This window comes from Carettochelys insculpta, chromosome 1 (genome assembly GCF_033958435.1).
Source record: "Carettochelys insculpta isolate YL-2023 chromosome 1, ASM3395843v1, whole genome shotgun sequence".
NCBI lineage: Eukaryota > Metazoa > Chordata > Testudines > Carettochelyidae > Carettochelys > Carettochelys insculpta.
This window is the reverse complement of record NC_134137.1, coordinates 175,696,223-175,710,724: the sequence shown is the minus strand read 5'-3', so window position 1 is coordinate 175,710,724 and position 14,502 is coordinate 175,696,223. Positions and strand designations below refer to the sequence as shown.

The window sequence follows — 14,502 nt, the reverse complement described above, 5'->3', positions numbered from 1 at the left end:
GATCTTGAATACAGGGTCAAGGACACTACAGTTAATGCACCACACCTTTATAGCAATTCCAATATTTCATTTTAAAAACACAGTCAGAACATTAAATGATAGGCTGCTAAAATATAAACATCTACAATAATTTTAATATTAAATAATGTCCATTTAAACTATGTGCTTTTTGAATATTTCCTATTCAGTATAAAGATGACTGTTCTTCCTTCTCCTTTGTCAACTCAATTAAAAAAGTTGAAGCAAATTTGTATTGTCTGGTTGTAGAAACTCTTAATATTCAAATCAATTTTGATTATTCTTCTTTTGTATTACTTGAGTACCTACAAGTCATTGACCCCACTGTGCTAGGTTCTGTTAAGATATAAAGCTTTAGTGGAACAGTTTTGGCCTGTAAACTTATGGCCTACCATAAAGTATATATTTCTCTTTACAGAAGAGAAAGAGCTAAAATACTGAGGCAAGATCCAAAGTGAAGTCAAAATGTTCACCTGCTTCCAGATAGTTGTTCCCACCTTTTCTGCTTGTGTACAAATAAAATTTGGAATTCCATCATTTATATTAATGAGTTTCCAATGTGTATTTACCATATTTTAACATATAAATATTTTAATATATAAAGTATTGAGAAGTATCTTTATTCAGAGTACACACAGAGAAAACTTTCAAAGTACAGATTTTTAAAACAACCCAGTTTTGTAAATCGAAAGAGTTGACATCATTAGATATCAATTACACCTATTTCTCTCCTTTAGATATGTACTGTGTATTTTTAAAATAAGTTGTTCATTCCACTTTGTGGAAAAATGTGTATTGCATTCTCAAGTTGTCTTCTTTGAGTTAAAAAACTTAAAAAACCAAAATACTCCCAATCATGAAACAAGAAATGTGACATGTAAAGCCATGTGTGAACAATGACCAAACAAAACACACACACACACACACACACACACACACAAAAATCACCCTCAGAAATACAAGAAATCTTTTGGGATTTATTCCATTCTGAAGGGAGCAGCTGTAATTCCAAAATATCTTCAAATAAAGCAATTGGAGTTGACAAAAATGCAGACTTGAATGCACTGGTGATGTGTCCACTTTATGTATAGATGTTATAAATTTCACTGGTTGCCACTAATTTCTTCAGTATCTCTGTGCTTTTGGACATCTCCTAGTGAAACAAAGAAATAGTCTTTGCTAGTAGGTTACAAAACAGTTAAATCATCCTCTGTTTTACCCATTCAAAACTTTATTACAGTAAAAACCAATATGATTAAAACATTAACTATGAGTAAGAGTGAAGTGTTATGAAAGAAGGTGTCTAGAAAACTAGTGAAAAAGCCAAAAGAAACATCCACTTTAATCACACACTGGGACATGTTAACCTGTATTCCCCTTTCTTTAAATAGCTAAGGGAGGGGGAAAGACTCCTTTTCTGGAACTGGTGTTCAAGATGTGCTGCTCATATCCATTCCATCTTAGGACAGGTCTACACTAGACGTGAAAGTCAATCCTAGATACACAGTTCCAGTTATGACATGTGCCACTGGCATTGACTTATCTAGGATCAACTTACCTGGCCATCCTCACTGAGGGGGATTGATGGGAGAAACTCTCCTGTTGTTCTCCCTTACTCCTCGTGATAATGAGGAGTACAGGGGTTGACTGTTGAACCTGACAGTCCCTGCTAGGTACACGAAATCGAGCTCTCAGAGAGGAAAAGACTGTTACATTTTCTGTAACTAGTGTTCTTTGCGAGTATCCGCTAGGCACATGAAACCAAACACCAGAAGACTGACCCTGACTGATCGATCTCTCGGCAAGTGTAGATGTACCCTATGGTGCATCTGCTCACCACATGCACCTGTGCTTGAAGTTTTTCCTAAAATGATTTCCGTAGAGGACTGGGTCCAATGCCCCCCGAGTAACATGCATATGCTGCACTATGCTGGATGCCACCAGCCCTCTCCACTTTTAACTTCTTCTTGACAGAAAAACTCAAAGTGGGGAAGGAGGGCAGGATATAGAATGGACATTAGCAACACATCGCAAAGAACACCAGCTACAGAAAATGTAACAGTCTTTTCCTCTGAGAGAGCTTACTTATGTCCATTCCATATTAGGTGACTCCTGAGTAGTACCAACTGAAGAGCGTAGGAGTTCATGGAATCGAAGATTGTTACAGCTCTGTCTAACCTGGGTCATTTCCGGATTGCTGAGTAATAGCATTATGCACCATGAACATGGCAAGTGCTAGTGTGAACAGTGCTGTGTCTGCAGATGTGCTCTGCTGCCCACAAAGCAGAGGCCACTCATGCTGTTCGTGAGGATGGAAAATTTTGTTAGTGAAAGTGTGCATAAACAGCGCTTACCCTGCCCAACTTCTAGTCACACAGCTGTGTCTGCTCTGCCATGCTGCAAAAAGCTATAGAACGTCAACACAGCCGAAGCCTTAGCCTACAACTTCAGACACTCCAATACCACAGTGATGGAGGGCAAAGAGACAGACCTTTCCAGTAACCTTTAAAAACAAGCCTTACCGTGACTAAGCTCTTTAGGCTCTTAGAAGAAAGCACAGGCTTGAATGCTTCGATTGTAACAGCGTCCAGTTTGATGACATCCGTGTAACACTGATACAGCACTGCAGGAATCTGCCATACCTGACAATAGCTCAAAACTAATTATAATAAAAGAGAATGTTACATCAGAATGAAGTACTCTAACCCACACGGAATAACATTTATTTCCATTTAAGTAACATAACATTTTGCTATGGGCTTACATGTCTAATCAACTTGGCTAACAGCCAGTAAGGAACCTATCCTTCAAGAACTTACTGAATGACTTTTGAACTCAGTTATTTTTTTGGCCTTCACAACATCCCCCAGTAAAGAATTCCACAAGATGACCGTGCCTCGCATCAAGAAGTACATTATGCTTGTTAATTTTTGGGTGACTCCTGGCTCAAAATATACTGCATCATATGACATCTTACAGTATATGCTGTTAATTACAGCACATAATTTTTGCACATATCAGCTCTTTTACACACAGATGCGTAAGATGCCAAAGAGTTGTGAATTAATTTTCAAGTTATCTTCCTGACTCATAAATTATATAGGGAGAATAAATTTACAGTTAGGATCATCAGTTAAACGTTATGATGGTCAAAATTAACACTTACCAATAAATGTCAACAGTTAACAGGACTTTACAATGCAGCAATGAATCAAATCAATCAATAAATACAAGAATAGAAACTAAGTTGCATAATACCAGCAGCAGGTAGATCCTTTACAATATTTGGTTGCTCCAGCAGTGGACAACAGACTGTTTCTTTGAATTCTTTTGTGTTTAAAGCTTTCAGAAAGGGAGATGGAAGTGTTAAAGTGGATTCAGGAGTTTTATAATCAGTTACAGGACATGTTGAAAGAACGGTTACTTGCAAGTCCTCTCCCCGCATACAGCCAAAAACCTGAAGTGAAAATATTAATTCCAGCATAAGTTAGGTTTATACTAATACAGGAATGGAGTCCAATTACACAAGCATGGGCTCATTTTAGTTTAGAGGGCAAAAAATAGTTTTTCAGATTTACCAAGTTCTCCCACACCCTCAAAACCAGAGATTACTGTGTTCTATAATCATCATGAAAATGTGAAAACAGAAGCAGCTAACATTTACAGAGCTGAAAATTTCCTGACTTGCTCTGTCAGCTTCGAATTTTGGCCTGTTGTACAGAGAAACCTGAACAATTCTTCTTCTAGTGTGTGAACAGATTAGGGAAAGGAAATCAGAATATGAATGTGAAATCAGAATGATTTGTGTAAATTAAGAACCAGACTTCACATTTCATTAAAGTTATATCTCATGAATAGATAAAATACTTAATTCTAATGAAACACTTGACTTTTTCTCCCCCTTGTTGCCACCTTTTTAGATTTCTCATCTATTTGAAATCAAAAGTTGCGGAGAACTTCTAGGGGCAGCTGTGGAATTTTTAAGGTTGTTCCCTGTAGTTAAAATAACCATATTGCAGGAAAACACAGCAATGCATTTCTGTATCTGATTCTTCTGCATACAGCCTTCAAATGTTACTATTTTCTGTTCTAAGAGCAATACATATATACTAAAAATGGTTTCATTTTCTACACAGTCTTCTGTCATTTTTACAAGTTAGTAATAATGTGCAGACTTCCCTCTCACCACATTCTTCAGATTCATCACTATGAAAGAGACAACACTGGAAATACACTACGGAAGTTCTATTATTTATGCAAAGGGGAGCCAAACACTAAATTCCTCCTACGGATAGACAACTAATCCTCCAGATTAATGTTCAAGTTATAGGGTAAGAGAAAACAAAAAGAGACTTGCTAGTGATGATTTACACTTTCCCTGGGAGAGATTCTGTCATGAATGAAGAACTAGCAAAATTATGACTTCTCCAGAGACTGAAGGCAGAATAATGGGTAGGAGAGAGTAATGGCAAAAGAAAAAGGGATTTTTAGTCAAAATGCTAACCAAAAAAGAAAGCTGTAGCTTCCTTTAACATCTACTTAACTGCAGTGCCTAATGGAGTAGAGATGCTAAACTGTAACAATTTTTTTATTCCATCATCACACATGAGCTCAGAACAATAAGACACCTAAAACCCCAAACCAGAAAAGACAAGATATGACATTGGTTTGTCTTCTCATCTGAGAAATATCCTCAAATCTCCAGATCCTATTCATATATTTTAAAAGGAACAATTAAATTTTAAAATCTCTACTGATCACATTTAAAGCGCATTTTATTTTGCTTTCTGCCTCACTGAGACCGCCACAAACTCTTTTTACACAAGTAATTTGCCTAATACTGACAACTCCTAAGCCTCTTTAACGTCTGCTATTTCAGCTCCTGAAATCAAGTGATTACATGTATCTCGAGATTTCATTAAAATAAATAAGTTTGTAACCCACAAGGTTGCAGGAAAATATATCATGAAATATGTGACCTGAGTGTGCACGAATGACTCTCAAACTGGAAAGCAAAACACAAAAAACCCACAGTATTTATTTACAAGTGTCATGATACTGAAGTTGATTACATAATAGTTAGAGACCTGACTCATGACTTTGGAGTGACAATATTGCAAATTGTTGCAGCAACAGCCTATCCGTATGGCAGAATGGGCAGATTTATAGTGATATAGGAACAACAGAGGCAAGAACTAAGTACTTCTTCCTTGAAGAAAGAACACACACTTCTCAGTGAGAACTCTATTCATGCCAAGTACTAAACTAGTTATTTTTGGCACCCGCAGCCCTATACAAGCGCTATTATATTTTTCTCTCCTAAACAAAAAGTTCCCCCCCAAACACACAAGCTTTTGCCAATTCCATGAGTCAAACGCGATTAGAAAAATTCACCTCTTTTCAAATCAACCACAGAATATTACGCCTGAAAAACAAATGTTTCTGGAAATTATGAGTAGGAGTATGAGTGATGAGAGGCTCTCTACTGTAAACTGTTTTAGAAAGTTTAACTACAGCAGAAGCAACCAGTATGAGCCATAATGGAATTTGACAGAACTTCATGGTACAAAAGTCGACCTAACATTTAGTTCTGAGTATAAATTATAAAAAAGTCATACAGAAAGTAACTGACATCACAAACAAAGGTGTTTCATTTTGTTTTTCTTATATAAGGTTGCGGTTTTTTTTCAAAATTTCTTTGCCTAACTGGACGTTAATCCTAATTTTACCTTTTCAAGCCACTGAAATTGCTGATCCTCAGCCACATAGCAATTGCACTGGCATAACAATACCTGAAAAATCAGAATTGTAAACAAATGGTTTATATAACTCAGTTACAGTCCTTTTCTGTCTTGTATTAAAAATATATTGACTCTACATGCATTGATTATACCCACACTATTTACTACCACCACTACAATGAGGATTTTCTACCTGCAACTGATATAAAAGCACACCATCTAGCCACAAATCTTTCTAGTAATGCACATAATGGGCCAGATATTCATTCAGTGTAAGTCAATGTAGCTTTATTACACTAGTGTATGCCAACTGAGGATTTGACCCAAAATGTTCAATGAGACCAATTATTAGTACTAGACTTTGAGGGTGTGAATTAATACTGAGAAGTCCCCTTGAATTCTAGAATTACTTAGTATAGCTACTTGGCAGAGTTGAGTACCCTAAACTTGTTAAAATGCAGATCATGTCTCAGAAACCATGTCAGTGAGCATTCAACTCAATTTTTTGATGTGGTAAGCTAACATTACTACAACTGGATTGATTTTCTTTTTTGAAAAGCATTCGGGGACTCTATTTGATGATCTGTTCAGGAAGAAGGAGAAAACAATTTTTAAATACATATGTATTATGCCACTTACTGTGGGGTCAGATTTCAATTTATAGAACAAACAAAAAGCATCTGTTGGAAGGACATTTGTTGTATTTGATGTTCTGCACCACTCATTCCACAATTTGACAGATCCAACTGTTTCCCAGCATCCAGAACTCAGAACAAAAGAGGACAGGAAAGCTGCAAACAATATGGAGTATAAGTTTAAATATTTGTATAGTAATCGATATACAAAACATTCTGATTTAAAAAAAAAAGTCACTATTCTTCACAGAACCTCCTGAACAAGATTATTACAGGGTTTGGGGGTTTTAAAAACTCTTTGTCAATTTAATTTAGTTTATGGCTGCAACAAAACCACAAGCTCTTATACCCTTTCATCTTGAAAGATCACCAATTTAATACAACATTTATATTTAAAATATCTCATGATTAATATAAACCAAATGTGTTAAACGTTTGAAATATTTTTATATCACCGGAAACATTTGGTTTCTCTCATCAGGTACTACAAACCAACAGAAAAATGTTGATCTCTATTTATCATGGAGGTAAAAGACATAATCCAACATGACAAGTCCCTGTACCAATCCTGGCTCCTTGCTTCTCTATTTTCCTTAAGTCCTCATGCTATATCTTTGGTAGCAGCTTGGAGGGTAGCTCCAAAATCAGTTGGAAATCTATGGCATTAATTGGTTGAAACTACAAGGTAGTAGGTTCAGCATCTCTGTTCCCTTCCAAATTCATCTCCCATGATTAGACACACAAAACAAAATACGATCGTAAGCAGATATTTTCATCAACCATCCACAGACTCAGCTCAAAAATACTTCTCCCTCATAGCAATATAAGCCTCCATCTAAATGACTGTGGGTACATCTACACTTACTGGGAGATCGACTGGTTAGGATCAATCCTCCCAGGGTCCAACTTCATGTACCTAGCGGGTATGCATGAAATCGAACAATAGGGCTTGACAGGCAAATCCTGTACTCCTCATAACTGCGACGAGTAAGGGAGGCAGACGGGAGAGTTTCTCCCATGGACCTCCTTCAGTGAGGATGGCCAGATAAGTCAATCCAGCAACGCAAATATGGTAGCTGCAATTGTGTATCTAGGATGGGCTTTCAGGTCTAGTGTAGACCTCCCCTATGATGCAATTTTCAATTCTGAAGCAAATCAAATCTAAACAGAGTAAATACCAGGAGTGTACTATTCAAATTATACTTGCACGTTGCCATAATGAGTGAAGCAACTCTTCTCAGCTTGCTAATCTACAATATCGTGACTTTGGCATTAGCTTCTTCGTCATTACCAAGACGCAAAGAAAGGCCCTGCCAGCTTTTGCCAATTTCCAATTACCTTTACAATTTACAGTAAGTGATCAAAAGCAGGACTTGAAGAATTTACCTAACGCCTCCAAGCCCAGGGGTGACTAACATGTGGCCTGCATGTCAGAATCCAGCCCCCAAAGTGGGCAGCAGTGCCATTTTATCCAAGATGCCAAAGTGAATGTAGGGCACAGGGTCGGCAACCTACAGCTCTGGAGCCGCATATAGCTCTTTAAGGAGCCATCTGCAGCTCCGGATGCTGCTGCTGCTGACTCCTCCTCCAGCTCCCTGCCCTGCTGCACTGAAAAAAAAAAAAATCAAACTAAATTTAATTGGTTAATGGACAGCAGGGCAGAGGGAGGAATCTGGCCATTAAACCAATTAAATTTAGTTCTGTTATTTCAAAGTGGCTGCTAGCGAGCCGCCTGTGCTGCAGGTAGGGGAAGGAAGTAGGAAAGCTGTGGGGAGCCACACAGCTGCACTGAGGCGGTGGCAGTGACCACTGCGAAGGAGTAGCAGTGTGGAGCTCATTGTCTGAGGTGACTTAATCCTGGGTTTGGGGCTGAGAAGGTTTAAGCCTGGGAGAGCAGGGAGGTTTGGGGCTGTTTTGTGTTTGGCCCCCAGAACGTGTAAAAATTGTCCTGATGAAATAAAGTAACCCTGATAAAAAAAGGTTGTCTGCCTCTGTCCTAGCCTGAGTCTATGAATCAGAAACCAATAGTGAGAGAGGAACCAGAGGGTGGCAGGGGAAGAGCACGAGTAAAATTCAAGGTTGAATCTGTTGGGAGACCACTAGATTCCATCCCTAACTGATATGAAAGGAAGTTGCTAGAATTCCTGCTTTTCACTGCTCAATAGCTCTACTGTGAGGATTTGTTTAAACTAGGATTTAAACACATTTCAGATCATATCAGCTAGCTTAAACTAATACACACCTTCAAAACTTCTAGGTAAGACAAGGTAAGTTGTACTTTAGCACATGCTAAGCAGATCAAGCTAAAGCTTAGGGAAGGAAAAACCCAAGGAATCACTCAAACATCTTACCAAGTGCTAAAACACAACTTGCTATCTCTTAATTAGGTCTAGGAAGTGAGAGCATATATTAGTGAGTTCAAACACACACAACATTTTTAAACCCCAGCCGAGACTAAATTTAAATAAAATTCAGAAATTTTAAGTGCCAATCAACTCTTGAGCTGCTGAAAGGAGCTTTTCCCCTCTTTCCCATCAACTCCTGGTTTTTGGGTCCTGAAAGATTGCAAGAGAAAGGTGTTTTTATTCTTTTACACCCCTCCCAGGTTTCTGGCTGTTACAAAATAAGGCAAGCCCATATATCCCTGCTATTCTATTCTCCCCAAAACAGATTTTTTGCACTTCCCCCATAAAAAAGCTTCAGTGATGCCTTTGCTCCTACTCTTAGCTACTAAGTGGACTGAAATCGACATTAACAATGACATCATCTTCACAGTCAGATTTGCATTTTTAAAAATGTGTCAGAGGATTACATGGGATAGATGCTTTTTTAAAAAAATGTAGTTTCAAATGATGCCATTTGTAGGTACTGGAAGACAAAGACACTTTAGGCATGACACAGCAATATACAACAACAGAAATACTGGTGCTGTCTGCATAAAGATTCATTACTACTTCAGTTAACATTTGGAAAGTTCCCTTCACCAACATTGGGTCTGAGAGTTTCTCCCCTAAATGTAAAACTGGAGTAATTAAAACCCCTCCAGAGCATGGTCAAAATGCCTCCAGCAGGAGCAATGCGATTCTTTATCATTCCAGCAGGAATCTAGATTGTTAAAGGCCCTTTTATACAAAGGGTAGCAGAAGTCTTGGAGAGACCCAAAGCAAAAATCAAATGTTTTCAATCACAGACATGTTACCCTGGCATTCACACACCTTCCTACTACTGCTCTGTATTCATAACTTACAGTGGGAGAATGCAAAACAGTTGTATAGAGCTTCTCAAACTCTTTTTTTTGCAGGCCAGGCAACTTACCTACAGTGTTATGTCCTATAGCCAATATAAACTTAGAACAAGGAAACTCTTCATCTGTAAAGCTTCCAGTAGATGCATTTAACTTCGAGCTCCAAAAAATGTGGACCTCCCTAGCACAAGAAACAGCAATAGGTTAAATGCAAACAAATCAAAGAGCTGATGAGAACACAGGAAGAGGACTGTGCAACAAGGCTAGATCTCTACGAGATCTAGAAAGACAATAAAAAGTAGCTCTTGGGTGAATCATCCTATGTTACAAAACAAAGGAATATAAGGCAAAAGAGGGAAAACACAAGTTACAGAATATTTAGACAAATTACATGTACCGAAATCAGAAGAATCTGATAAAATTTATCCTACAGCATGTAAATAACAAGGTGAAACATTAGAGATTGTTTCTGAGCACTTATGGAGTAAAGGTTCAGTCCCCGCCACCTGGAAAGAGTAAATCTAGGCCAGAGTTGAAAAAGAGAAACAAAGAGGACCTTGGGAATTAGAGACCTAATTTCAACACCTAGAAAAATACTGGAACAAATTATAAGTATCTCGAAGATAAAAGGATTCTAAGTAATGGTCAACACAGAGTTCTTTAGGTTTAGAACAACTGATGTCAAGCCAACCTAGTTTCATTCTTTAACAAGCTTGGCAGCCTAATACATATTGGTGGCAAACAGCAGAAATGATTTCATTTCAGTAAATCCTTTAACATAGTGCCACATGACATTCTCATATGCTAACTGGGGAAATATGATCTAGAAGAAAATACTATAAGGGAGGGACAGGGAACCTCTCAGCCTGCAGCTGAGATCTGGATCGTGGTTTGGGACTCCCCTCCATACCATCTGTCCCCTGGAGGGTCCGGAGCCCCCAGTGCTACAGGCCAGATCTAGCAAGCCATGGTCTGGATCCAGACCACAGGCTCTGCCAGGGGTCAGGAGATCAGGAAGAGGCTCCAGGCTCTGCTGCTGCTCGCTGTTGTTCTCTCAGCCGAGAGAAAGGAGGGGGAACAGTGGCCTCTGCAGCTTACCTGGAGGCTTCCTACTGCTGCTCTGATTGTCTGGAATTCTGGCCGATCAGAGCAGTGGAAGGTGGTGCCTGGCACCAAGTGGGAGGGAGCTGAGAGACATATGTGGCTGGGAGTGCTGCCAAGGTAAGTTCATCCCCATTGCCGAGACCCTGTGCCCCCTCCCATCCAGACCCTCATCTCATCCTCTTCCACCCCAACTCCCTACCCACCCCCTGCTTCTGCCCTCCCTCCCAGACCCTCATCCCCACCTTCTCAGATGCCTAAAACCTCCTGCACCCTTCATTTCACCTAGACCCACACCCCAACCTACTCCTGCACCCCTTCCAGCCCAGATCCCCACTCCTCTCCTACACCCCCTCCCACCCAGATTACCCACCACCAACCTACTCCTGCACCCTCCCCGCCTGCAAACCCCTCGCCCCCCAATTTCCAGCTTGCTCCTGCACCTTCCCTCATGCTCAGACTCCATATACTATAGTTAGGGACCACTTGCTTCTCACTTGTGGCCCTCAAGTGATTTGTCTAAAAGCCAGCATTCCCTGACCCAAAAAAAGGTTCCCCACCCCTTCTATAAGGTAAGTGCAAAACTGGCTGAAAGAACACAGTCTAAGAGTAGTACAGTAAACCCATGAACTACGCAGCTTCAAGTTGCACGTAATGTACTTTAACGTGAGTTACGCACAACTTGAAGCTGCTCTGAGGCTGTCAGCCTGCCTCCTAGCTGTCTGCTGCTGCAGGCAGCTAGGAGGCTAAGAGCCTCTTCTTCCTACCTTCCCAGCTCCCTGCTACTCTGGGGGTGCCCCCTGCAAAGATTCCTGCACATCAGCTGTGTGGTGGCAAACCCCCTCCAAGCCTTTGGAGGCCAGGGAGCTGGGTTACAGCTCATGGCAGCCAGAGGTGGAGGGCCAACGTGGTAGGCTAGTCAGGTTCCCAGCTCCTGCAAGCCCAAGGGACCCAGGAACCAGGGGAGATATATATAGTCGAGTCCTACAGGGGACTGTCCTAGGTTCAATAGTATTTATTATTTTCATTAGTTACTTGGATAATGTAATATATGCTTATAAAAAATCTGGAAATGACATTGGGTGGGAAAGGAAGCTACAGATACTTTGGAGGGCAAGATTAGAATTCAAATCCACCTTGAAAAATTGGAGACCTGCTCCAAAAACAAGTTAAAAACAAAAAAATTAGTGCAAAATACTATAGTTAGGAAGAAAAAAAACCCACTCAATTGCATATATACAGAAGTGGGAATAACTGGCTCTGCAGTAGTACTGCTGAAAAGAATCCTGGGGCCTGCAAACTGAATATGACTCAAGAATGTGATGCAATTGTGAAAAAGGCAAATATTCGGGTGGGGGGGGGGTAGTAACAAGTATGTCAGATATACAACACGCACAGAAAGCCCTGTCCTGTTATTTAGCACTGGCGAATCCTCAGGAGAAGTTGTGCAAGCGGTTCTGGGCATCACACCACAGGGGGCAAACTGGAAAGAATCTAAACAAACCCCACAAATGTGATAAAACTGAGAAAACTAAGGAAAAACTACACATATTTTAGTCTTGAGAAAAGACAACTGAAAGGTCTTGGAAAGCAAGAGACCTAACAATCTTTAAACATGTTAAGGGCTATTGGAAAAAGCTTCCCCGTGCAACTGATGGGACTCCTGACTGAAATAATTAACTTCAGCTACTGCAAGGGAACATGACATATGATCTAGACGGTAAGAAGGAAACAGTGACTAGAATAGGAAAAGAAAAAGCAAGTTTGAAGACGATGGATAAGATCTGGAAAAGGAAAGTGATTAGCTCAGGAACTAAGCTGAGCATCTTGAAAATGCGTGTATTCAGCAGCACCTTGTATGGGATGTGAGACATGGGTGACACACGAAGGACCCAAAGAGAAGGATATTGATGTTCAAGAGGAGTTGTTACAGAAAGATCCTGAGAATAGGATGGATGCACATGGTCACCAAGGAGGAATTACACAGCAAGATACAGCCAAAAGAGAACCTACTGCAGAAGATTACACAACGGAAGTTACGGCTATTCACGCAGAATGAATGACGAATGAAAAATCCTGACCCTGGTATTCGACATAATGGACGGTTCGAACAGGAGAGGCAGACCCCACAGAGAATGGGCAGATGATGTAGTAGATTGGTGCGGAGGCTATTCTAGCCTACGGAAACTAAGCCACTCCGCACTGGACAGGGAAAGAGAGAAGGAAATAACGAGGGAGGCATCGGACACCAACAGGCGCTGAGCTGATGATGAGCATTAAGAGGCAGATTTCGGCCACGTATTTTTTAAAAACCCCGACTACACGCCTAGCTACGCATCGAAAGAGGCTCCGCGGGACACTGCACAAGGGCGGCCGTGGGAGGTGCCTAAGACCCAGGCTGACCCAGGCATACTCGGCTCCTCGCAGCCCCCTGTAGCGCATGGTGCCGCCCCAGCACCCAGCACGGCCGGGAGCGGGAAAGAAAACAGGCTCAGACCCAGCCGCTGAGCCCAGGCCCGGCCCCGCCCTCCTTCCGCATGGGCGGGCAGCGCTCACCCGGCGGGCGCGGGCCTCCCCACCAGGCTGTACGACGCCGATTTTGCCGCCCCGCCAGCCGCTACCTCTTCTTCTCCAGCTCCCTGCGGATCTCCTGGTCCTCGGGCGTCTCCTCGTCCTCCTCATCCACCCCGGCACGGGAGGGCGCCGTCAGCACCTCCCCAAAGAACGTCGCCATGAAGCGACAGCACCGCGAGCCCCGCCCCTTTCCCTCCGAGTGCGCAGGCGCCTCGGAACCCCGCCCCCTCGGGGAGGGGGTGGAGCCGCTGTAGTCCAATCGCCGCAGAGAGGGGCCCGGCCGGAGGCGGGTCGAGGGAGAACAGCTGTGCGGAACAACGGAGCTGCTCGAGCCACGCGGCCCCGCCCCCCGTAACTGCTGGGCGCGAGCCCCGGCCGGTAGAGGCGGGTTGCGGCGCGCGTGCTCAGGCGTCGGGTCCTGCTCGCTGGGGTTTTGGCCGCGGGAGGTACAGTGATGTGACCCGCCCCCTCCGCTGCCCAGGGGGTGGGGGAGAGCGGGGTCAGGACGTGGCAGGCCGGGCGGGGAGCTGTGCCTGGTCCCACTTCCCCCGAGGCAGGCCCTGCTGCAAGCGGCTCCCAGCACGCTTGTGCGTGCTGGGCAGAGCGGGTACTGGGCTGCTGGCGGCACGGGGTTCCTCACCCTCGCGCCTCCGTACCCGCTCTGTGCAGAGCGCGGGGGGAGCCAGGGCTTAGGCGCTTAGGTTGCCCTGGAAACCCAGTTGTGGTGCCTCGTGGGTCTGGGGGCTGCAAAGCCCAGGAGACACCTGCCCCATCCGTGGAGTATATCTTAGCTCTGGGAACTGTCTTGGTGTCTCCAGGTCTCAGTGAAGACCTCATGATATTCCTAGGGGCAGAGACAATGACTTGTGTGGAACAGTTACAGCTGGGCTCCTTGTATGGTATTCCACCACTTCCCCTGCACCTCTGCTCTGCAGCTCACCAGTGCCATGCTCAGGGGATCCATTCTGGTCCTCCAGAGCACTGCCGAGCAGATGTGGTACTGCCGCTGCATATGTTATTGTTATAACTTCTTGGTTCTTTGTCCAATGCACATTATCTGTAATTTTATTATTTCTTTATTACTTCTGCCTGTCCTATTTGGAGTAATTATCCCTGCAGTAATTTTTTTACAAATAAGACATAGGCTTGTTTGTTTCTACTCATGATGCACATCCTCACATTATCATGG

The 14,502-nt window shown here is 42.4% G+C and overlaps 1 protein-coding gene across 1 annotated transcript; it reads right to left on the bottom strand.

Annotated features, from left to right (window-relative positions):
* Window positions 1-767: 767 nt before the first annotated feature.
* Window positions 768-13,491, bottom strand: PSMG1 (proteasome assembly chaperone 1). Its single transcript, XM_074995999.1, has 7 exons — window positions 13,361-13,491; window positions 9,710-9,819; window positions 6,399-6,550; window positions 5,748-5,810; window positions 3,277-3,475; window positions 2,541-2,677; window positions 768-1,171 (listed from the first exon to the last, which is right to left on the bottom strand). The coding sequence occupies exons 1-7, from the start codon at window positions 13,471-13,473 to the stop codon at window positions 1,100-1,102; spliced, it is 846 nt and encodes a 281-aa protein (XP_074852100.1). The 5' UTR covers window positions 13,474-13,491; the 3' UTR covers window positions 768-1,099.
* Between the last annotated feature and the right edge of the window lie 1,011 nt (window positions 13,492-14,502).